General features: G+C 44.8%; 1 protein-coding gene across 1 annotated transcript; it reads right to left on the bottom strand.

Moving 5' to 3' along the window:
* On the bottom strand, positions 6726-24781 carry LOC102179365. Its single transcript, XM_018049276.1, has 2 exons — positions 19108-24781; positions 6726-11382 (listed from the first exon to the last, which is right to left on the bottom strand). The coding sequence occupies exon 1, from the start codon at positions 24530-24532 to the stop codon at positions 19145-19147; it is 5388 nt and encodes a 1795-aa protein (XP_017904765.1). The 5' UTR covers positions 24533-24781; the 3' UTR covers positions 6726-11382; positions 19108-19144.

Below are 26193 nucleotides of genomic sequence, written 5' to 3'. Positions count from 1 at the left end.
ATATTGAATCTGTGCATCAGTTCAAGAAGTATTACCATCTTAACAATATTATATCTCCTGATCCATGAATGTGAGACACCTTTCCACTTACTGAAATCTTTTAAAATTACTTTCAATGATGTTTTGTAATTTTCAGAGTATAAGTTTTACACTTTTGTCAAATTTATTCCAAGTGTTCTATTATTTTTGATGCTATTGTGAATGGAATTGTTTTCTTACTTTCATTTTCAAATTTTTCATTGCAAGTGTATAAAAATGCAATTTTTTGTATTCGATCATGTATCCTGCAACCCTGCTGAACTCACTTGTTAGTTCTAATATCTTATGATAGATTCCTAAAGATTTTCTATATAAAAGAGCATATCATCTGTAAATAAAGACTGTTTTGCTTCTTCCTTTCCAATATAAATTGCTTTAATTTTCTTATTGCTTAAATGCTCTGGCTAGAACTTGGAGCCTGAACATTGAATGGAAGTAGCGAGTGTGGACATAGCAAAGATGGTGGTGCTAGCGATGATGGTGGTGGGGGTGAGAGCAATGAGAGATGATAACCCCAGAATGTGGAAGGAGGGCTCAAATCACTTGGTAAAGCTCCAGTTCTATTTTCACTAATTAATTTACTTTAAAATTCATAAAAACTTATTTGAAAGCTTAAAACATATTAAAAATAGTCTAAATGTGCTCCTGTACAGGGGAGGAGGGACAGAGTTCAAGATGTCTATCCTGCCATTGGGCTTCCCATGTGTTTCAGCTGGGAAGTTGAAAGTTAAGAGTCCGTTCTGGACTCAGGTTGATCAAATATTCACTGCACTTTCTGCATTAATTTAGTTGTCAGTTGAGACAGTGGGGACAGCAGATGGGTGGAACCAGCAGGTTGTGACTTGAAATTCCAGGTCTACAATCTGTTGGTTGAATGATTTGGGGCATATGACTCTATTTGTCCTCTTTAGAATAGGTATGATAATCCTATTTCACTGGGTGGTTTGAAGAATTCCTTGAGATAATGAATGTATATAGTGCTGAGCACACAGTGCTGTGCTTAGTCACTCAGTCGTGTCCGACTCTTTGCAACCCCATGGACTGTAGTCCACCAGGCTCCTCTGTCCATGGGATTTCCCAAGCAGGAATACTGGAGTGGATTGCCATTTCCTTCTCCAGGGGATCTTCCCAACCCAGGGATCAAACCCAGGTCTCCCACATTGCAGGCGGATCCTTTACCGACTGCGCCACCAGAGTACACAGTAGCATCTGATAAATGTAATTTTCCACTTTACTTAATACTGTTTTTAGTATTAGAGATGTCATGAGCAATGTTCTTAGTCATCAAGGATCAGTTTCAACAAAATGATATTTGTTTATACTTTCTACCTCTGCCTTCCAACTAGTGAGATAACACAGTGGTCACACTTCTCTAACTCAATGGCCGGGATATCTGAGCCTCTCATGTGCGGCATCCAGGAGAGAGGGAAGCAGGGAGGGTGGTTTGGAATAAGACCACATGATTTCTTTTCCTTTCTTCAGCTACTGCTTAACCAGGATTGGCTTCTCAGACTCCTTTACTATCCAGGACTTCTAAACCCCCAAGACGGAATCAGGTCTGTTTGCAGCTTAAGTGTGCAGACAAGCAGTTCACACTCACAGAGCCTACTGCATGATTGCATATTCTATTTGATGAGGTTATAGAGGAGCATAAAAGTTGATATCAATAAAAAGTCCACCATTGGAGGTACATTAACTAATCATTTACCTTCCATAGTGGGATTAACATTAATCTAGGATGAGTTAGTAATCCTTTGCTACTCTCCTATTAATAAGAGTTTAATTTGTTCACAGTTGACTTGGAACGTCACATAAACCTGTATGCTATTTTCATCCTTCTATTTTTACTAAAAAGATTCCTGCCATAATCTTCTAGGATTACATGTAAAAGTTTGGACCTTCTCTTTCCAGAATAGGCTTTAGATTATATTACCTGATTCCTTTGTTAGTGAAAGTGAGTCACCTCCATTCTGTTTTGGGTTACCTATCCCCACTTTTTTAAACTTCTCCCACTTAATTTGCTTGAAGATCAACCATGTAAACACAGTCAAAAGTAAGATTTCTGTGTGAGATGAATTAAATTATTGAGATACGAAGGGATGTTTGTGAGTGAAGATGTTCTAATATATTCCCCAATTATGGAAGAAGACATCAGCTTTCCAATAAAATCTGAGAGGACCTTGGTGAAGCCAAAGCACTTATGGGATGATCAGACAGTTCCCAAGACTTAATTATTTGTACTTCACCAAAGTCTTCCACAGTCTCCCAGTTACCCTCATGATTCATCATTTTATACAGAACCTCTTAGGCACCATGCACTGCTCTAGGCACTTCGTAGGTGGCCTATAATTTCATCCTCAAAATGATCCTATATGGTAGAAACTGTAATTATACACCTTTTCTGTATGGAGAACTGAAGCACAGAGAGACTCGGCCTTGTGTAAGATCTCATAACCAGTAGAGAACACAGGATTAATCCAGGAGTCTCCCTCTAGCGTTCAGGCATGTAATCATTGTCCTCTGCTACCTACCCAGGATTCAATCTGAGCTCCTAAGTCTGGAAGTGAGTTTCCTCTCCACACTCAAATTCAACATTTCATTCCAGCTTCAACCACATGACTCTTCACAAGCAGCACCCCTCATGTTCCTGCCACATATACTCTCCAAACACACCAACATCCAGCTGTTCAGTTCCTCGTCTCTCACCCTTCCTTCTGCCCAAACGAATCTCCCCAAGCACAGCTTCCATCATACTTCCTGTGCGTAGAAGCTGCCAATGACTGAGCCACCTGCTTGCAGGTACACTTGGTACGTCTGCCACCCACCTGGGAATTAGAAAGGGTGAGCTTCTCAAGCTTAGATCCACACTTGGAGAGCCTTGCCCTAGAAAAAAAAGAAGATATTTAAAGTCATAAGAAGACTCCCAGTCTCTTCTAAAGTTTGCAAACTGTGTGTGTGTGTGTGTGTTTAGAAAGTGGAGTTGTTGGGTGGGGGAAGGGTTGAAAGCAAGTGTTTGTATTTTAGCAGTGAATATGTATTTCAGCAAATCACAAGGCACTTCTCATCCCTCAGTCTTCAGGATAATTTTATACAAGTGAAGTGCTAAAATATGAAGTTTCTAAATAAGGTGTTTGCATGTTTTGGGGTAGATGATAGGGAGATATCTGTGTCAAAAGTGTTAAGATTATTCATGACCTTTTATTAGAGGACTTTGTCTCAAGGAAATCATCAGACATGCTTGGAAAGATTTGTGTTCAAAGATGTTCATAGCAGCATTATTTTCACAGTCCCAAACCATAAGAACTAAGTGCTTAAAATATGAGATTAAGTAAACATGAAATAAGAAATAAGATATAGATGTTAAAAAACATTCCTTTAAAAATATTGGAAGTTAAGGAGGTAGGTTTATAAATGTATGGAAAAAATAGACTACAAAATAGCATGTAAAGTATCAAAGACACTTGTAAGTAATAATATTTGTTTCTGGAGGTATTTTGCTTAGTGATTAAGAATTTTCCTGCTTTTTAGTTTTTAGATTATTTTTACATTTCTAAATTTCCTTCAAAGAACATGTACTATTTTTGTAAACAGAAGATATCCCAGTAAGTGGTTTGAGCATTTTTAAGCAAACTGTATAGGAGTGAACTTGAATTTTTCAGTAGCAAATGTGCTATAATTAAGAGGTATATTGTAGTAGTTTATATTTCTTTTTTTTGTTAGTAGTTAATATTTCTTGAATGCAACTATAGGCTAGGAGTAATATGCATTATCTCACAATTCTGTCTTTATAATAATAATATGCCACATATTATATGTATATTATAATGTTATCCTATAATGCTCTATCTAGGGTTTGTTTGTTTGTGGAATATACATACATGTATAATAAAACCTGTTTTCACTCGCTATCCAGTGGTACTGAAGGTATATAAGCCTTCAGGGATGATTGCACTCAAGGGGCAATCTGTTGATTGGGGCAGAAAATGATATATGTAAGTTTTTGCTGTGTCTTTGATGACTATCTTTTCACACCACTTCTGTGTGAATAAACTTCCTGTCAAAGGGCTTGGGCCATGCTACTGCCCGACATGCTCCTCTCCTTACTGCCCTTCAACAGCTCCCTGCCCTCTGCACAACTAAACTGCTGCTTCACTTTCAGTCTCTTGCTATTGCGCTGGTTTTCTGCTTCTCTTCACACCTAGCCCTCTTTGCGCCATGCCTGCCCCATGCTGGGTTGCTGGCATGGATCTCCTCTTTGCAGCCCTTGGCCAGTTTCCTCTTTCAATCTCCATGCCTTCGACAAGGCTTAGACTAAAGAGCTTCATCAGCGTATCAGGCATTCTCACCATGTTTAAAGGCTTCCTGAAATCCTAACCTCTTCGTGAGTCAGAATGCCTGGCATATAGCAGACATTCATTCATTCCTAAAGAACATTAATTCCCTCCATGCTAGAAATACACTAGTGAGATTTTACCCTCCGAGATTCCAGCATATGCTCAATGCATACATAAGGCACACCCAACAAATCTCTTTTTTGTTTATTGGAGTATAATTGCTTTCCAATGTTCTGTTAGTTTCTGCTGTACAACAGTGTGAATCAGCTATACGTATACATATATCCCTCTTGAACCTCCCTCCCCTCCACATCCTACCCCTCTAGGTCATGGCAGAGCAGTGACCCGAGCTCCTTGTGCTATACAGCAGCTTCTCACTAGCTAGCTACTTTACACATGATGGTGTATGGTGTATACATGTCAATGAACAAATCTTTATAGACCATTCTCATTCTAGATTTTTTCTAGAATCTTTGACCTAACCTACACTAGTCTAAGAACTAGCTTTAAAATTCCTTCTTTAAAAAGTATCTGTTTAAAGGAAAGGAAAATGAACGTGAAGTCGCTCAGTCGTGTCCGACTCTTTGCAACCCCGTGGACTGTAGCCTACCAAGCTCCTTTGTCCATGGAATTTTCCACGCAATAGTACTGGAGTGGATTGCCGTTTCCTTCTCCAGCGGATCTTCCCAACCCAGGGATTGAACCCAGGTCTCTCGCATTTACTGTCTGATCCACCAGGGAAGGCCAAAGCACTCCTTATTTAGGATGGTGGTTAAAACAAGTCCCTGAATTATTTGACACTCTTTCCATTGAGAGATGGGACTATGTTTCTGCCCACTGAAATCCGGGCTATGTGAATGCTTGTCAGATAGAGTAAAAGTGATGCTGTCTCACTCTGAACTAGGCCTTGAGAAATGGGCAGGGTCTGTTCCTGTCTCATTGGATACTTATTTTTGGAACCCAGCCACCATGTTTTGAGGAAGCCCAAGCAGTCCAGGGTTCAATCCCTGGGTTTGGAAGATCCCCTGGAGAAGGAAAAAGCTACCCACTCCAGTATTCTGGCCTAGAGAATTCCATGGACTGTATAGTCCATGGGGTTGCAAAGAGTCAGACACGACAGAGCAATTTTCACTTTCTGATCACTTTTCAAGCTGTCCATGGAGAGGCCCAGCTGAAGAGGAACCGAGGCTCTTGACTGGCTCCAACTGAACTCCCAGCTGACAGCTATTATCAGCTTTCTAGTCATAGGAATGGGCCGTTGTGGAAGTAGATTCTCCCTAGAAGTTGAGCTGCTATGAAAAGCAGAGCCAAACCTTCCATGCTGAGCTCTGCCCAAATTGTAGACTCACAAGTTAAACACATGAGTTTTGTATTTTTAAGCCACTAAGTTTTAGGGTGGATTGTTATTCAGCAATACACAATGAGAACAATGGTTCTGGACATATGCAGTGAATCTGCTTTAGGAGGGCTTTGCTAGATGGTTAAATTGCTCTGCATAAGAAATAATAGGAAAATAAGAGGATTCTGAGCCAGCAAGCTAAGGAGCAGAGGATGAAGAGAGGCAGAGGGCTCCAGCCATACAGAGGATGGGTAAAGCATAAATGAACTCAACATCTAGCAAAATGATCTAGTGCCTATTCGGAACAGGGGTGCTAGTGCTCAGGTTAAAGGTGTTTGCTGACACATCTGGCTGCAGGCATGGGGCACCTGCCAATCTCTGTGCCATTACCGTAAGCATTCAACATAACCCTGCCACATGTATACATTCTCGAGTCTGGAATATTCAGGACAGGATGGGTACACTGCAATGAAGCTTGGTGGAATAACACAATGCAATTATTAAGGTTTATAGTAACTTCAGTGTTAGAGCTGATCCTTCCTGCCCTGTCTCCAACTGTGTGCCTCATTTATTTTGGTTTTGAAGGGGATGACCACAGATACTTTCCTGGGCCTCAGTGTGAACCCTTGGGGACATTCGTTGTCTAGGTTGCTCTTTGGTGTCAGTGGAGCATCCCATACCTTGGTAGGTGCCCCTCACAATGTTACTTAATAATGAGAGCATGTAGATGCCTTAGATACCTTGATTAAGTGAAATACTCTAGGTCCAAGGAAAGACCATATCAGACTCTGACGTCAAGAACCATAAAATAATAAACTCATGTTGTCTGAAGCCACTATTTTCAGTGGCTTAAGCCACTAAGTTTGTGGTTACCACAAGAGAAAAGTAACAAAACCTGGATGTGAAACATTACAATAGAGTGTTTTAAGTTAAAGGAAAGATTTGTTAGAAGACAGAAAAAAAGGAAAATGTCCAAAGCTTGTTTCTTGAGTTAAAAGAAAGACAAAGCAATGCACATTTTCTTTGCATTTACTTTTACTGGAAAAAAGAAAAAACAACAAAACATTTATTTTCAAAAGAATCAAAAGACCATTACACAAGATTGCACAATCACTTACAAATACTGTCAATTAAAGGTAAGTAGGCTAGTCTCTCAGAGTCCTTGTCTAAGTAGTTTTCTCCGTATGCAATACACTGACAAAGAAATTCTCAGAGCTGTTGGGCTGGATTCACAGTCCCGCTGGGCACGCTCGCTGCATTCCATAATTGAATCACATCAGATCTCAAGTAGGAACTCTTCCACCAAGATTTCTATCATGAGAGCAGTTTAAACAATCACCTTCTTTCCATTTCCCACTGGCTTTTTTCGTAGTCAGAGGTATAGTTCAGCGTTATCCAATGTCTTTCTCCATTTACCACACAATTTACTCTCCTTTGTTTGGGACCTAACTTCCTCAGTCTTCACATTCTTTTCAACCACCACTGTCTTTACTGTACAATAAGCTGAGTTCAGTGTAAATATAGAAACCAACATCTTCAAAGGGGGAGAAAAAGAAAGGACCACCTGCTAGAAAAAGGATACAAGGATGATAGGTAATTTCAGGAAGCCCTGGAAAGGACTTTTTGCCATTAACATTACCTTGTAAAAAGCAAGTATGAAACTTAAAAAAAGAAATCAAATTTGATGTGTGTGTGTTTTATTTTGCACCATTATGAATCAAATACAAATACAACTAATAATATGCTCTAAGTTGCAACAGGAAACAAGAATGGTAACAGCTTACAAATGCTGTGAACGTTCAGTTCTCTTCTGAGACATGGGGTATATCAATACTCCAGTTTTCAGAATCCTCCCCTGGGCCTTGTAATCACACGTGCCACAGATGGACCTGTGTTTTTATTTTCCCCCCAGAGGACTGGAGTCTGCAATTCTTATTAGATTCAAACTCAAGGTACAACTTAGCAAATGCTACATGCTTTATTAATGATTTTATGCACCTGTGAGGTCTACTTAGGACCCAGAAATTAATTAAGAATATAGAAACAATCTCTTGAAAATATATATCATATCTCTACATATACCTCTTTAGGAATTATGTAAAAGCCTAACATATTCTGTGAATTTGATTTTTATAAGTAGTTTTCTAAAACAAACCTACACATAATTTTTCCCCTCAACAGTACTGATAAAATACAGGGCACCTTTTTCTTTCAAGTATTTGGGTAAAATAGCATACCCTGAGAATTTGGGGTGCAAACCTACACCTTGTAAACTGTAGAATGAAACTCCTCAAGCACCACATAGGAAAATGTGTACCGTGATGGTTTTAAAACACAGAGACTATTACTGAATGTGTCTTCTCACGCACATATAATATATACTTATCATGAGATTATAGTCAGTCTACTTAAGAATCAACACTGTCCTGCAGTCCAAAGTATTATTTCAGGTAGCATGAGCATTCAATTTGTAACAAACACAGACTTCCATTTCTATGAAATATGAAAATAATTTAAATGCATTGAATCTCTTTAAGAGGCAAGAATGATGAAATCAAATCTGAAATTAAAAAGATTTATATAGCTATGTATTTCTGAGTGACATAGGATGGTTTTGAAGTGCATGTTAACATTTAAGATTCATCACAAAGATGTCAAAATGTAATTTGTATTAGCTTATTTGTTCAATCATATCCAGAGAGCCATACACATACAGACATAACAGATGCAGACAAACATACAGAGAGCCAATATGTTAGGTCACTAACTGCATATTTGGGCTTCATTTCATCCTGAGGGCAATCTCAGAGAGTGTTTTTCAAGAAAATACATTCTGGTGAATTAAACTGTTGTACTGGTTACAAGTTTGTTCAGTTGTCCAACAACAATTCAAAAGGAGCATATTTCAACCTGACCATCTGACCAACAGGGAAAAAGGGAAAATGGGTCAAGATTTCTACACAAAATACCCTGTGGTTCATCTGGAAAACTACATTTTCACATGTAACCCCAAGAAGAGATGGCCAAAGGCAGACTCTGCAATTCTAATTAGATTCAAGCTCCAGGAACCCTATAGGAAATGCTACATGCTTTATTAATGGTTTTGTATATTTAAACCATAAAAAGGTAGCTTCGTAGCTGAAAGGACACTGTTAGGGTGATGGTTTTATGGGCCAGAAGGTTTCATATACTGGCTTTTTCTACTTAGCTTTGGTTGAATAAAGAAGGACTCAACTACTTCATTCAAATATCAACACAACCTCAAGAAATAAAACAATGAAAAGTGAGGATTTAGATTTACCTCATGTTTTTAAACATGTTCCCCTCTATCATTTGAGGTGGTAAATGGCCTAGCAGCTTTGCTTCTTATGGCTTGATGAAATAGAGAACCATGAAATTATCACAGATGATATAGCATTCATAGAACACTACTTTAAAATCCCTTATTTTAACCACTTGGACATTTACTACAACCAAAGCAGCTTCTCAGAGGACGTGGCCTCTCTGATAGGGCCAAAAAATGAAAAGTTCTTTACCTCATTGTGAAAATTTGAGGCTCAGATCTGTTAGGGGAAAATAATGATAAATAGTGATAAGTAGCTTATGGGATCCCCAGACCCTTGGTAGGTAAGACTCCATCACATTCTCTGGGAAAGGAGAGGTCTCTCTTTTTGGAGACCTGGAAGTAGTTGACTACTTAACACGAGCACTGGGTTTTCCTAAAAGTCACATGTAGTTTTGAAATAGTCTTGTCAATTCTGGTTCTATCTATGAAATTGTATCTGAGTTTCACAGGATGTGTTCAATACTTGAGATTTCGGTGTTCTGAAAGCATTATAAGTTATTTGAGTACTATGTTTGAGATCTTTAACAGATTCTACATTCTTGTTTCAGTATTAAGTGACCAAGACCCAGAGCATCTCTACTGAATATAAGGAACGGCTGATGCTGTGAGAGACACTTCCTAGTAATGAAAAATTAAGTTCTGGGGTGAATCTATTGATGGAGTTGAGTAAGATGACTTCTATAACAAAGGAATAACACTTCCCCCAATTATGGCACAAGGACATCTTTTCCAAATACAGAGACTATTTCATATTTCATGCTCTGTATCTCATAGAGGCAACCTCCTCATTTCATAGCTCATCAGCACAATGATTGGTTGAATTGTGACCAGAGCTGACTATTCCTGTCTCAAACCCTTCCTTTTACCCAAAAGAACTTCTTTTCAGAATAAGATCCCTTTAAGGAAAGCCCTGAATATGAAATTGAAGTTTTTTTAAAAGAGTACAACTGAGATGGAAGCATAAAACATATCTTCAGTCATGAGCAGTATAAAGTTCTGTGGTTTCAAGATGTAATTTTAAGCAAAAATCAATATTGATGATCATTAAAATAAAAATAAGGCTTTAAAATTTACCAGAATGCTTTATCTTTTAAAAAATAAGTAAATAAGAGGAGATTCCTTTTTGAAAAGCCCAGGAGAACCTTCAAGTTATTCTTTTTAAAAGTAAGAAATATTTCAATGTAACATTTGTTGAATATATAATATATTAACTCACTTATAAATTATGATGAGCTAAATATTTAACTGTTCAATCAGCTCTTCAAAACTTACCATGAACACTCACTAAAATAACCTTCAGAAGTGGGCTACAACTGAGGCAGTATTGAATGTCAATGAAAGATTCTATGATTTGGATTCTCGACATCTCTTAAAGCTATAGGGAGCAAGTGATATAAACCTAGATCACTGCTATTGGTATGGTGAGGGCTGAAGAGAATCGGAGCCACCAAATCAGAGTTCACTTTCTGCTCCATTACCCCAAACAGGTCACACTTCAGACTCCAAACAATCTGTGAGAGAGAGGAGTATGCAACTATGGAGAGAATCATTAAAGAAGAATATAATCCTCCACACTCATAGCAAAGCTTGGATTCTAGAGGGAAATAGATTATTTTATACCTTTCTGAAACTAAGACCTTAATCTTAAACGCAACCACTGGCTCTCCAGTCTTTCAAACCATTCTATTTTAAGGCAACAAATGGTGTCATGGTATTGTACCGATGGGAAAGTTAAAACAAGGCACAAAAGTTAAAACCACTGTTTTTCACAATAACATTTGAAATCATGCTAAACCCAATAAAAGGACATGTAAAACATAACCAAGAGAATGACTAGGCGTGGCTGGTCTATGATTCAAAATACAGACCCATCATATTTAAACCCAGACAAATGCTACAACTCTGCCCGCCAGTGCTGATATATTGTAAGAATCTGTAGGGAGATTTGTGACCCAAACGACTGTTTTGTTGTTGGTTTACAACAAAACCAATCTTATTCTGTTGTGTGTTTTGACTGAACTACAAGAACATGTACGAGATGGTTTGCCTAGTCACAAATGCAGGAAGGAAAGATGAAGGGAAAGCTTATGTTAAAGTACAAAAGGAAATAGTTTTACATAGGAAAAAAACGCAACCATTCAATCAGCAATAACACAAAGTGTCTTAACAGGGTTATTCAGAAAAATATGGAAACTTACACACTTGTTTATAAGAAGCAAAAACTAAGAATAACGTATATAGGGGAAGTTTTCCCGGTGGTTCTTAGTGTTGTTACAATGAAGCCTTCAGATTTAAGAAGGTTTGTCCATCTTTCTGTCTTGCTCCTATAAACAAACATAGTCAGAGAAAAGACTGTTAGTTCTAAAAGTAAATCTCAGTCTTGACGAAGCAAGAAAAATGCCAAGATACATTTTATTTAACTATTTGGCTAATTTCTGTGTGAATAATGCTGAAGTTCACATTTTAAAATTGGAGAATGTGTTTCTGAACCTACTAGACATCCTACTGACTTCACGAAATTGCCCCAAATGGAACATCTTTTTGAAACTTGAATTAAATACAGTCAGTCCATTCAAAGAGTTAAATATTTAGTTTTACTGAAATTATCCATAACAGAAAATAGTATAACAGATATGTTCTTAAAACATGCAAAAATGATATTTAAATTGAAACATTTGAAATTAACATGAGATATTAATTTAGTTAAATGAATAAACTCTATACTCTAAAGTGAACGGTCACCACCTAAATTGTGTGGAATTTCATACTAAATTGTGTGCATTTTGTTTGAAATGAGATATACTGGTTAGAGTCTATAACTTATTTCAATCCATTCTAAAACAAGCACTGATGTGTTCAAAATCTTACTGAAAATTAGCCCTTTCTTTCTGTCAATCTCTCTATATAATGCATATCTAATAGAACTTTGCCTAAAGAACTTTTTAAAATTAACCTTTGGGGGTTGAAATTTGAACATAATACTATGAAGACAAAAATAGAGTGGCCTACAGGTAATATTTTTTTAGGGATTAGACGACTCTATCATGTGAAAAACAACCTTCAAGTATCAAATAACAGCTATCTAATCAATTATATGCAATCAGAGTAGAGCGGCAAAGGATATTTTAATCCTGCCATCTAGAAACTGACCTGTGTTAAATATATGCTTAAGGAAAAAGAAGTCTATAAGATTAATTATAGGTTTAGAGCTCATATGTATACATTTCAAGTTTGTTGATTTTACCCTTCTGTACTTGATATCAAGAAATGACTTTCAAGAGAAAAGGGACTATTGTGGGTCTGGAAACTTCTCATTTGCTAAAGGTTTTCTACCTTAGGACACACAGAACAGGAAAAGAAAGCATAATTACAAGGGGAGGAGAAAATAGGAGACCAAGAAGAAAAATGTCAACGTGGATCTAAGGACAACTCAGGCTGAGTCCTGTCGTGAAGCAAAGTTTGCAAGGACTCCTTGAGCAGAGAGGGGAGAGAGACAGAGAGAAACAGTGTGAGAGAGAGAGAGAGCGGGAACACCCCAGGATGGGGAGAGCAAGCTGAGGAATGGAGGAGAAATCTGTTTCTACCAATTGCTGGGATCATTTTCAGGGACTTGTCTAGATAACATCTTTTCACTCATTTGTGGGATATTGCTTCTGCTAATTGGAGAAGGAAATGGCACCCCATTCCAGTATTCTTGCCTGGAAAATTCAATGGACGGAGGAGCCCTGTATGTTAACTTTAGAGGAACTGTGTTTAAAATCTTGAAAGTAATAAAGTTGCTCCAGTTCCTATTAAAGCTGAAATAATGATTGCCAGTTGAACCTGGCAGAGGGTCATGACGAAGTCAGGGAAGGGAGGGAGTGACTGTACTGTCACCAGGCAGTCTGGCCTGGATGACTTCCCATGATTTTAGGACGGAACCCATGACAGAGTTCAGCCGGGATGTTGGGTCAGACTCTCCCTTGCTCCACATGGGCCTGCACCCAGAGAGAGGGGAAAACCACCACATGCAGCTGGCACCCTATGCCAGGAGCTGTATAACATGCTGAAAAGCGTGGGGATACTAGAGAACCCTGACCACAGCCAACACCTGCCCCAGGGGGCCAGGCAGCATGCAGAGCTGTGAGCATGACCTCCGGTTTAAAGAAATACTAAAAAATCCTGCATACCAGCCCCTGGTGCTTCCCTGAGAGTATGCAGGAAAAAGGGCTGACTTTCTGTCTTGGTGGAGGCCCCAGAGAGATGAGGGGCATCTAGTCTCCAAGGAAGACTGAACTCTTATGACAGGGCATGGACTGTGTGCCATGTCCTTTGCAGTGATTTTATGATTCAGTCTTCACAATGCTCCTGCAAGGTATCCCCACTTTACCCTTGAGGAAATTGAGGTCCAGAGAGGGTGAATCATTTGTCTGGGGGAAGACTTTGAGTCCGGGTGCCTGACTTCAAGGCACACATACCTGGGTTTTAGTCAAAGCCACACAGCTTCCTTTGGACTGAAATGCATGTCCCCATTGGCATTTAGCAGACCCTGCTTTCAAGTGACATTCCATACCTGCTCCCCACCCCCCCGAGTTACCTGTCCTCCCTGCCAACACAGATTACCTCACCCCATCCCATCCACACAAACACTGACAGCCACAGCCCCTAGAAGTGCTGAAACTATTTCTCTTTGGGATGTACAGTGTTCTAATGACTAATGAGAGCTAATTTTTTAATCAAAAGAGAAACACACATGGAGGCTTAATATATGCTAGACATTGCCAGATTCAGGATCAGTTTCTTACCTTATTCTCTCCCTTTTTCCCAGTTAAGAAAGAGGGACAATTCACAAGGAACTGAGATGTGCAGGGCAGAGAGGGAGAAAGTGGGCAACACATGGCCACTGAGCTCAAAGGGCCTGGATTTCAGCTGGTCTCTTGATCTGGGACAAATTATTTTTTCATTTGTCAAATGGGGATAAGAAAGTACCCACTGGCTTAAAGACAAGCAGCATGATGTTAAATCTTGATATATAATAAATGAATACACATTAGCTATTAATTTTCCTTTCTTATTAATTTTATAGAGGTTTGAGGAAAATATAATGACCAAAAAAATGAAAACCTGTAGAGAAAAGCACAAAATAATAAGAATGAGGAAAGTTACAATCCCAGGAAAGAGAAAGAGAGAAAAGAAATACAAAAAGAAAAAGAAAAAGGAAGATAATACAACAGCAGCTATATATACTCATCAGGAGAGGAAGCCACAATCAAGGTAGGAAAAAACAGATATAAACGAATTGATTCAGGAATGTGATCATGGGATGAGCTGAAAATGAAACGTCGAGCGTGTTGCCTGCAGCCCGCCCTCTGACCTCGTGCGCAAGGCTGCCAAGAACACAGGTGAGGGAGCCGCCACAAAGAAATGATAAAAAAAAAAAAAAAAAAAGAAAGAAAGAAAATTCTCAAACAAATGGAAGGGGAAGAAAAGAGGGAAAGTAAGGTGTGGGCCCGACCCCAGGATGGAGGAGCAGAAGGAAGAGTGGGAGAAAAAGAGAAGGGGACTGGGCAGCATTAAGAAAGAAGAAAATGGAAACAGACTCTGGTCTGGGATACTTCAGTTCTGAGTCCCAGTTCTGCCCTAGATGGACACTATGACTTCAGAGGGGTTAGCCTGAATTTTCTCCTGCCATCTTTACACAAGGGGACAGGGTTTGATGATCTAAGGACCCCATGGGGCCCCTTTAGAGAACCCTATGAAAATAGTTTCCCCTGAATCTGCTCCTCAGTTGCTGATGTCTGGGGCTCTACTCAGGAGGTAGAAATAACTCTGAAGAAGTGAGGAGAAAAAGAAAGAACAATGACACAGGAACAGTATATAGCACACTCAGAAATGAAGAAGCAAATGGGTCAAGTATTAAAGAAAGAAAAGACGTTCAAAGGAAACAAAATAATTGCAGTCCCCACTGGGTGGCAGGCATGGTGCCAATGAAAGTTTTCTGTTGTTATTATTACCTGTTTATCTTTATGCCCTTGTAAATGGTATTTAGTATCAAGTCTCAGATACAATTTTAAAGCAAAAATACAGCATGTAAGTGGGTGGGCAGGAGCAAGCAGGCGACTGAACATGTTAGGGAAGGAAAAATATAGCTACATGCCTCAAATGACAGAAATCTAAAATAAAAATAATCTCATCAGAAAAGGCATCAAAGATACTGTGGAGAAGGGACTTCCAAAACGAAACATAACAAACAACAAAGGCCTAAAACAGAAGAGGCCTAACAAAAAAGGAGAGAGCTAGGACGTTTTGAACTGGTATGCCCAGCACACTGGTGTGTTCCAGTGGGTTTCTGTTGTAACTCTCTGGCCACCAGCTGGGAACAATTTGGTCCATTTGTCACACTGTGTGATGTCATTGCTAAATACGAATAAAATACATAATATTACTACTTAGCTTCTGAGATGGGTTGTGACCAGGCAAAGATTGAGGAACACTGCAATTTTATTCACAGGAAGAAGAGAAATAGTAAAGACACACCTATGAAAGCGAAATGAGAGGAAAATTCATACCAGAATAATCCAAGAGGAGCAGCAGCTGGGTATACTCAAATCTATACGGGGGAGAAAGTAAGGCTCCTGGTTACAACGTGCAGCTAAAAATAGATGATGAAATACTTATTATTTGAGCTGGAAGGAATCTTAAAGGTTAAGACAGGATTTGAACACTGGTTTTGCGGTTCTGTGTGTTCAGCTTATGTCTTCCAGCTGGAGTGCAGGCTCCTGGCTTGTATTAATAGGATGGTCACATGTGGGTTCATAGCCTCACCACAGAGTTCACCGTGGCTGATGGAGTGTAAACATGTAATTCATGCTTGTGGAATGAATGAAGGAGTTAGTGCGTTTTATTAAACATTCATTTTACAAAAGTCAAGAGAATCAGAGCAGGTCCGAGGTGTCCTGGCTGCCAGTCCTGGGCTCATTAGGCTCCTCTGCCATCCTTTTTTTGTTTCATGACTCCTACCAACAAACAAACAGCATACTGCGTGGTCCAAGAGCCAGGAGCCAGCCCCTTGGGTCCTGGCTCTCTCCCTCTCTGGGGACCTCAGCAAAACCACTTCTTTCTAAAGCCCCAGTTTTCTTCTCTATGCAATGCTGTGTTTGGATCAAGTCATTTATGTGACTTCTTAGTTGAGAGGGGCACATAAAACCCTACTCTACCTCAAGAAAATACTCTGGAATAAGTCTAGTTTTCAAAGGAAATCTTAAACTGAAACTAGCTTCCAGGCCTTCTCACACTGACTGCCCGTACGAACACCAACAGATGAAGGGGGGGGGTGTACCATGTAATTCTTGCTGTATCTGAACCATGTTTAAATTTTTTCACACAAGGAAAAAAACTATACATTTCCTTTTTTTTAAACCTGACTTTTTTTCTTTGGCAAGTGGCATAGAACTTTCAGGATGCTGAGTCTTGAAGGATTTTAGTTATCATCTGAATCTGGGTAATTAGATTTTCACCTATACACAGAAAGCTAATAATTAACTCTCTGTGTGTGCATGTATTTGTGTGAGTATGTGTATTAATTGCTCAGTTGTGTCTGACTCTGTGAAACCCCATGGACTGTAGTCCACCAGGCTCCTCTGTCGATGGAGTTCTCCAGGCAAGAATCCTGGAGTCAGTTGCCATTCCCTTCTCTAGGGGATCTTCTCGACCCAGGTCGCTGCATTGCAGGTAGATTCTTTACCTTCTGAGCCACCAGGGAAGCCCCAGTTATTTCCCTGACTAGCCTTAAATCTTAAAGCCAGCTTTTGCCTTTCTGTCTATCTTTAGGGTTGTGGAGTAAAATAAATGTTAAAGAAATAAAAAGCTTTCAAAGAAATCACTGTTCAAATCTCTAGTGCAAAAAACCTGGGTTTGTATTTGTGTCTGATGGAAACCACGCCGGCCTAATCTCTCCAGACTCAGCAGACGGGAGAAGGGCCAGAGGCAGCTGCTACAGGACACGGAGCTAGCCTGTGCCACTTCCTCCCTCCTCGGGGCCCTGTCCTCCTTTCCCCTTGCCCTGCGCCTCCACAACTCACACAAAGGCCTCCCAGGATTAGCTGCTCCCAAACAGCCTTAGGTAAACATCCCACCTGTCCAGAAGATGAAAACACTTTGGTCTAGAGGCTACTTCTTTTCTTCTGCAAAGCTGTCTCTAAATTGGGGCCTCTTCTACATGCATATTTCTTTATTTTCTACATTGAACAACAGTGGCATTATTTATCTTTAATCTTTCCCTCCTTTATTTGTGTTCATTACATATGGCCCGTTGCAAATTCTTGGAAAGGAAGCATTCGAATCATCTATTTCTAGATTAGAAGTGAAATGAGGGTTGTGCTTTTACCTGAATTTTTAGAGGAAGATCCAAGGATTATTGAACAGTGGTCTATTGTTTATTTTTCAGCCTAGTAAATATAACACATAGTAAAATCCCTTAATTTGGAAAACTTTTATATTTTGCAACAACTGTTACATGATCTGACATTCACACAAATGTTGAGCAGTAGAAATCATTGACACACAGTTGTCATGAGTCCTAGAGAGTTTGCATGCCCCAGAAAACACAATTGGTGAAAAGATGCTGGCACTCTGATCCTACATCCTAATTTAACGCTTTTTCATTTCAGAAAGAAACAATGTTCCTCTCTTTCTTTTCAATACAGAGAAGACAGGAATGGCTTATTTTTTCCATGTGAGCATAGAAAGGGTTCCTCCCCTCTTCCTCTCCTTTCTTAGTTCAGTATGCTCTTAGCAAGGTATGAAACCCCTTAGAAGCATTTATGCTGTCAACCCTTCCTCATGTGGAGACAACAGGAGAAGGAGAGGGCAAATCTGTCTGCCCAGTGCCAGCAGCTTCCTGCTGTATCTGAAGGATGTGTGTGTGTGTTTAGCTTCTCAGTCATGTCCATCTCTTACGACCCCATGGACTGTAGCCCGCCAGGCTCCTCTGTCCATGGAATTCTCCAGGCAAGAATACTGCAGTGGGTGGCCATTTCCTTCTCCAGGGGATCTTTCCAAACCAGGGATTGAACCTGCATCTCCCTTTCACCACTGGGCCACCAGGGAAGCCTGTCTGAAGGTTGCCCCTGCCTTATGTGCTTGACCTAAAGTGTCCTGGTTCAGAAAAATCTGGCTCCCCTTCCTATCAAGTTCCTGGACTGTCAGAATCCATATCTACTTCTTTTAGAGAGGGGAACAAGGGGGAGTTGATTCTTTTCTGATGGGAGAGAATGTAGATAGGAAAGGGTGCCTTGTAGGCATTCCCAGCAGAGCACAGTGGATTCACTCTGAACAAACTGGATCAAACACAGCAGCTTCATCCCAGGAGCCACTGCAGCTTGGGAATCTTCCATCCCATAGGGGTCAAGCCGTGTTTGTGCATGCGTGTGTGTGTGTGTATGTGTGTGTGTGTGTGTGTGTGTGTGTGTGTAAAATACCTTAAAGTCTTTGTAAAGACTTTGGACTTGCCTAAACAAAGTATTCTGATTGTCTGAAAGCAAAAACGAGACCTTAAAAATAGGCTCTTTGTATAAGAAACTTCAAGAGAAAGATATGGGGGATGGATAGAAGCCATTCTGCAGATTTTAGAAAACCTCTTAACAAGAAAATGTCAGCCTTCGACTCTCCTTATTCTGAGGAGCAACCAGAGTAATGGTGTTTCCAAAGATGTCCTGTGCCTCTGTCACTTTGGGCTGCAAGGAATAAGGCTCACTCCACAAAATCCAGACCAGGTTTTCACTTCTTCCCCCTGCCAATCTTCACCCAAGGCTAATCCTGATAGATCCCTCCTACTCACTGTGGGAAAAACACTCAGGCAATTTGAAAAGGTCAAAGGGAAAAGGCCAGACATGGGGCTGAGGAGTGGGGAGAGAAGGACACTTGGCAGGAAAATTAGCTCCCTAATAATTAGAATGGGGTTCTATTCTTACGAAAATACCTCCTCTGCTATAAACCTGCCACTTCAAACACAAAGCATTAGGACTCCTCTTAATCGCTCAAACCTGATTATCAAAGTGATGGTCACTCACCAGCAGCTGCTCCCTTCGGCTTTCTGGTGACCACTCATCATCTGTGTTCCACCACGAAGCTCATGGTGGTGCCGTCAAAGGAGGGGGGTGCGATGATCCGCGGCCCCAGGGGCTGTGAGGTGATGCTGATGACAGGCTTGCCATGCAGGTGGGCAAAGCCCTTGGCCCCCACGAGCTGGGAGGTGGCTGCTGGGGCAGAGGAGGAAGAGGAGGCGGGAGACTGACCAGAGGCCATGAAGTAGGGGGCCTCAGTGAATGCTGCAGCTGCCTCTTTGCTGGGGGGCTCTGCTGCCAGTGGGGAGAGCTCACCGCCCCCTGGAGTGCGAGCAATTGGTGTGGGCTGCAGGGCGTTGGCGGGCAGCACCGTGGGCAGAAACCCGGGGTAGATCATGTAAGTGGGTCCATAGGCCCCAGGACTCAGGGCCAGAGGAGGCACAGGGAGGGACATGGGAGCCACTGCCTGCTGCTGGGAGGTCATTGGCACGTCCACATACTGCCCCGTCTCAGGGTCAAACAGTCTCCGGGTCATGGGCTGTACTGGTGTGTCCACCAGATAGTACTGGCCGGTGGTCACATCCAGGAGCATCTTGCGCTGGGTCTGCTGAGGTGGGGGCTGCTGGAAGGGGTCTGTGGGGACAGGAGCTGGGCCGGCAGGTGCCGGGGCTGGCATGCCTGGAGGGGAGAAGCAGAGGACCTGGGGCTGGGCACTCTGTAGGGTGAAGGGCAGTGGCTGCTGGTGGTAGATGGCGGTGGGGGGATGCTCAGGGCTCTGGGGCCCCGCAGGGGCAGCTACTGTCTCCCGGGGGTGGTCAGGTTTGGTGCGCCAAGCTGGTCGGCTGGTTCCACTGACCTGAGAGCCCTTGGGACTAGTGGGGACCTGACTGCGGGCACTCAGGGGGGGCAAGCTGCAGAGAGTGGCCGTGGCTGAAGAAGCTGGGGGTCCCTCCCTCCCTACCCCAGGCCTGCCTGGAAGCTCTCCAGCTGCAGAGCTTCCTTTAAGAGGGATGGTCAGGTAATTCTCACAGTCACTATTGCTCTTTTCCAAATTGCTGCCGATTTTCCTGTTGGTCACCTCTTCCAGAGGTGCCCGGGTGGCCGGAGAGATCTTGAGGGACCGCAGTCCCTGCGATTTGATGCCCTTGGCGGCCGCCGAGGGACTATCCGGAGAAGGGCCTTGCGGGAACTTGCCAGCGACTCCCCCAGTTTTCTGGGTGCTGCTGGCACTCACAGTGAAGACGTTCCGTTGGCTGGGGAGTGGGGGCAGGGGCTGGGTTCTGTCCACATCCTTGTGCACTGGCGGAATATAGAGGGACCGGGGCCGCTCCCTGGCCAAGTTCTCAAAGGCAGCCGCGCGGGCAGACACGCTCTCGGTGCTGGGGTTGGAGTTTCTCCGCTGTAGACGCTCTGGGCCCCCTCTCAGGATCACCCCGCCTTTGTTCCCGATGCCCCGTGGCTCCTCCGCCTCACCCAGCCGTCTGGCCAACTTGTCGGGGTCAGCGGCCCCGGCCCCTTCCCTCTCCTCGCTGGCGATGAGCGACAGGACGTGGCTGTCGGTCAGCAGAGGCAAGGGGTCACTTTTCCGCTTCCACTCGTTCCTGTTGAAGCTGTACAGCTCTTCCATGGACCTGACGGCCGCCGTCAGCTTCTCCAGGGCATTCCGGGATGTCTTGGGGCCTTTCCCTTCCTCCTTGACCTCCTCCTCCTTGACCTTCTCTGGGGTCCTCTGAGCCTTGGAGACGATCTTGAGCACAGGCAGGTAGGAGCCCTGCTCAGGCTTGTTGGGGGCGATGGTGGCCACCGGCAGCCTGCCAGATGCCCTGTGCACCAAAACTGTCCCTTCTGGCGAGGAGGAGTTCAGGACCCGGCCGCCTCCCTTGCCCGCATTCTCCCTGGGCTCTCGCTCGGTGCTGTCCTCCCTGGGGTTCACCACAGCCTGGCACGTGATCACCATGGGGGACAAGGATCCGGACCCCCCAGTGGCAGGCGCCAGCTGCTTGGGCTTGGGCCCAGTCAGCCCCTGCTCTGGGGTAACGCTGCCCTTGTCACTGCTGTCCCCTGACCCCTTGATTAGTTTCCGAACGTCTCTCACCTGATGGAGGGGGCCTTGGGCCTTGGACTTGTCCCTGACGTCTCTCACCTGGAACTGGGGCACTTTTTCCAGGTTGTCCCCCCGGAAGAGCTTCTGCTGGGCCCTGCTGTTGTCCTCAACGGTCTTGAAGAGGTTGGAGGCACTGCCGCTGGCCAGTTTGGGCGTGAGCAACTTGGCAATGTTGAAGTCGGAGCTCGGCTGCTGCACGCTCCCCAGGCGGATCTTGATTTCGGGAGCCTTGGGGCGGATCGCTGCAGTGGAGGTGGCCTGAGCAGCAGGGTACTTGGTGGCCTGCTTCCCCGGCTGCTTATCCCTGGGCGTCTGCTGGATGTTGGGGACAAAGAGGCGAGACATGATGGTGGACTTGCTGGCAGAGATCTCCCCCAGGTCGGCCCTCCAGTCACCCCCCTTGGGGAGTTTCAGCTTCCCAACGGGGGCTCTTTCTTCTCGCTTCTCAGCCTCTTTCTCCTTCCAGGACCGGAATGCACTGTTCTGACTGCGGAGGAAGATGCCCTTGACAGTCTCTGAGGCACTCTTTTTAATTTCACACACTTCTGGGAGTCCATCGGCAAAATGACGGCCGGAGCCTGCGTGGCTCTCCCGAGGGGCGCTGGCTTTGAAGATGGGGGATTTAGACCCAGCTACGGCCCCCTCCCCACCGGCATCAGACACGCTGACCACCGTGTACTCGGAGCCGGCCTCCGAGTGGCGAGAACTCTGCCTTTGCAGGCCCCTCTCGCGCTGCTTCTCAGCCCCGGGCGGAGGGCCCTCCGTCTCCTTGGAGGTGCTGGAGAGGTGATGGTGGGATGTGTCACTGAGTTCTCCCCTCTCCATTTTGAACTCGTGTTCCCTCTGCATCTTCTTGGAGATGACATTTTTGAGCAGGCTGGAAGCAAACTTGGACTTCTGGGGGCCATCAGCGCGGGAGGCCGGCTTGCCGCTCTCGGAGGTCTCTGAGCCATCATCCGTGTACACCGACCCGGGGCCCTTGCTGGGGCCTTTGGTGGCCTTGCAGGGCCCCGCGGCCAAGCTGGCTTTGCTCTCACTGCGTAAATTCAGAGGCTCGAGAAGGGTGACCACGCGGGGACCAGACTGGACCTGCTTCTGGAAACACAGAGGTGTTTCCACGTGTTTGATCTCGCCCTCGACTTTGCTGACCACGAACTCCAAGGCCTTGGTCTGGGACTTCTTGGATTGGATGTAGAGCTGGTCTGCCGTGGTTCTGGCCCCACCGCCCTTCCTCAGCCCTGCAGCCACTGAGGCCGCGCTGCTCCTCAGGAGGCTCTGTTCCACCCTGGCTCCAACACCTCCACATTTTAAGTCCAGGAAGGTCGACCAGCGCCCAAAGCCGACTTCGGAGAGCACGGAGGACTCCCGGGAGCTGATGTTCAGAGCCTCAAAGTAGGGGTAAGCGAGGCTCCGGAAGGCCCGGGAGGTCAGATTACGCACCTCTTTGTCCGCATCGTCCAGCTCGCTCACGGCACTGGAGGCTCCACTGGAGTAGTCCACCAGCTCCTTCGCCCGGATGGCCCCGCACCGGGTCTGCAGGCGAGCAGGGACGGCGATGAATTTCTTTGCATGGTCCTGAGCCACGGCTGCAGCCGGGTCTTGCTTCAGCGAACTGGAATTGTGGTCAGCAGCTGTAGAGACGCGGAGGCTCATGTCGCCTTCATGCTTGGCAGCATAAATAATGTTTTGCTTTGCACACACGTTGCTAGGCTCATTTATAGCCCGGGAAGTCGGTTTGATTGATAGGAGGATCTGGCTTGCTGCGTTCCCACAGCTGCTGGCGGCGGTGGCTGCTGCTGCCCCTGAAGCCGCCTCCGGGGGCTCGGGCAAGGGCTCCCGCGGGGTGGCCGTGCCAGGCCCCGTGGGTGGGGGAGTGGGGTCACCGTCCGAGGGGCCGCTGCCCACTTCCGTGCTGCTGGTGTCGCCGCCGCCACCGCCGCCGCTGCCCGCGCTGGGCCGGGTGGGGTCGCTGCTGGTGGGGCTGGGTGTCCGGGTGGCGTTGGTGCTGGGAGTGGTGCTAAGGTAGCAGCTGTTGTCGTCGTCCTCTTCGGTCAGGGTGGTGACATCCTCTGGGGTCTCGTCGCTGCCACCGAAGGAAGCGTAGTCCACAAATGAGTAGATCACGTTGTTGTCCTCGAAATCCCAGCGGGAGGCCAGGCCCACGTCGAAGTCCATGTCCTGCTCCACCTCGCTCAGCTGGATCTCGTGGGTGGTGATGTAATGGGCCTCCTGATTTCTGGGGGGGTCCCGGCTGCCCTGAGACTTGGCAATAATGTCTCTGCACTCTGTGGCATCTGCTTCCCCACATCGCCCTCTTCCTCCCCCTCCTCGTCCTCCTGCTTTTTCCCCTTCTTCTCCCTTGAGCTGGCAGCTCAGCACATTCTCACCACTGTCACTCTCGAAGCCTAAGGATGAGGAGGAGGTGGCCAGAGCCCCTGTGGACGTGGTGGTGCCATCCATCTTGGACAGGCCACCTTCTTCTGCTCCATCCACCGGGGAGGAGGAAGAGGAGGAAGAGAAGGGGTTGCTGCCCTCATCGGTACCGGAGTGCTGGGATCTGGAGAGTTCCAAGGGGCCAGAATTCTTCAGTGGGGCTGGAGCTTCACGCTCTTGACTGCTGACTTCGTCTTGGGCTTTCTCCTGGGGACTATTCGAGCCCCTCTGATCCCCCTGGCGCTGCTCCCGAGTGAGTCTCATGGTCCGGGGACTGTCCCTTGGGACTCCAGCTGAAGCGCACATCTCCACATATTTTGCTTCTCGCAGGGAGGAGGCTGATGGCTTGGGAAGTGGCTGCAGCTGCTGCTTTAGCTCCTGGCTATCTTGAGCTCCGCTCACCCCGTCCCCCACCTCCTTGGATCTGGCCTGCAGATTCAGTTCAGGAGGGGTGCCTTCCATTCTGAGCCCTCGCCTAGGTGTCAGCGACAGGAAGAGACAGTGGTGAGCGACAGGACTGTCCTGGGTCCCTCCCTGGCCCTGGAGGGGCTGCAGAGTAGCCCGAAGCAGGGTCCCACGTGCCTGGACTGGCCCCAAGGCTGCAGGCACCCTCGCCACTGCCGTCACCACCTCCCAGTTCTTCAGCCCCTGTGGCGGGGCCCAGGCCAACCTGAGGGAGGTAGGAAGGCTCCTGGGTGGGGTGGCAGAGGTGGTCTGTGGCCAGGGGGCTGCTGCTCTGGCCGAGACTGTGGCCAGCTTCCAGCAGCCAAGCTGTTCTGTCCAGTTGTTGGCCTGACGCTGCTGTCGGCAGCTAGGAGTCTGAATGCCATCGACCACGGAAGAAGCAGCATCTGTAGGTCGACTCCGGGACTTCCAGAAATGAAAGGAAAGCATGTGCTGTTTCTTGTGGAGCCTTGTCCCTTTCCTGGATGGGGTAAGAGTGGGTCACGTCATTCCAGAAATATTTTTAGTGTCCATTCCCCAGTCATACTGAAACCACACTTGAGGGAAGAGAGAAGAGGCTCTGAGATAAAGAGAGAATGTGGGAGGTAGAGAAGACGTGTGGGTTCTAGTTGAAATCAACCAAATGTCCTATGTAATCTATTACGGGGATGTCTAGCAAGTAAGAAATTATTCTTTACTCGCTGCCGTCTTTCATTCCCAAGTCTGATTAAATGTGTCCCCCCCCCCCCACCTTGTTCTTAAATAAATCTGAATTCAGCAGTGCATTTCAAATCAATTCAGGGCAGCCCAGAAAGACTTCAAAATCTCCTTTGGACATATGGCAGCTTTATGTTTGCCTGAAAATCTATGCCTTTTCTTCCTCTTTCATCTTAAATCAGTTGAGTTCTGGTAATACCACCTTTGGTAGGAATAAAACACTCTATCCCTCCTTCCCCAAAGCTCCACTTTATGAAACATAATCTGTTTGTTTAAAAATAGGAAGAACTCCTCCAGTCCTTACTGTTGACTAAAGTGTAAAAGGGCATTTTCAGAGACTTGAAACTTAACACTTGAAATAAACTTTTAATTAGAGTCACTAAAAAGCACCACGTGGTTCCAAAATGACACTACTTCAAATCCCTACAATCTCAAAAAGTTCCCTAAACTTCCAAAACCATGGCAAGACAATAAACCTCCAATTATATATATAGCCTGAGCCGCAGCCTCACGATTCAGTTACACTGGCTGGATTCCAGACCTGCAGGGCACTGACTGAGAAGGCACGGGAGAACAGCGAATACACTTACCCTTCACGAGTGCAGTGCGGCTGGCAGGGAGGCCCAGAGAGGAAATGCGGCCCACGGGCATGCCCCATGGCACCGAAGCCAGAAGCCTAGGTCGCTGGCTCTGAGATCCTTTCATCTCAAACAATCCAGGAGTTGTGCCAGTGTATTTGCCAGGCAACCCCAGATGGCAGTTCTGTGCTGGCCATCCTCAGAGCAGATCCCTTGGGTCTATCAGTGGAGAACCACAACTCTTGGTTTGGTGAGATCTGGCTCCCATCACCTGCCAGGCCCAGTTCCACCACTATACATAGTCTATGTGTCACTTATGCCGATTGAATAAAGCACTATTTTAAACATTCACATTTGTGGGAAACAAAAATAACACCATCAACCATCCCCTTCCAACATGAAGGCCACCCCCGCACTGAAAAATGCTCCTTCCTCTGGCTGGGCGTGGGGGGAGGTATGGAGTGGGAGCCCCTAGCAACTGAGGCATCCACCTTCTCATCCTTGGGATGTGGAAAGTGCAGCCCTGCCATTCTCCCGGGACAAGCCTCTCCTGCCCACATCACTGCCATTGAAAACACGACATAGGGAAGGCTGGAAATATCAAGTATCACAATGTGGATAGAGAGCCAGAATGCTAGAGGCAGAGAGTAGAAGAGAAAAGGAAATAGAAGCAGAGAGGGAGAGAATGAAGGAACAAAAAAGTGAGAGAGAAAGCAGGGACTTGCTAAATTTGTAATCAAATTTTTGATTATGGAGAGCCAGGTGTAATGGCACAAAATCCTAGATTCTTAATGATAAAAAAATTGCGAATCGCAA

This window comes from Capra hircus, chromosome 6 (genome assembly GCF_001704415.2).
Source record: "Capra hircus breed San Clemente chromosome 6, ASM170441v1, whole genome shotgun sequence".
In the NCBI taxonomy this organism is placed as follows: Eukaryota; Metazoa; Chordata; class Mammalia; order Artiodactyla; family Bovidae; genus Capra; species Capra hircus.
Note: the sequence above shows the minus strand (reverse complement) of the source record. Positions and strands in the feature narration are given on the sequence as shown.

Bases quoted from the DNA above. Each gene is read 5' to 3' on its own strand.
- LOC102179365 (XM_018049276.1), bottom strand. From the start codon at position 24,532: ATGCTTTCCTTTCATTTCTGGAAGTCCCGGAGTCGACCTACAGATGCT.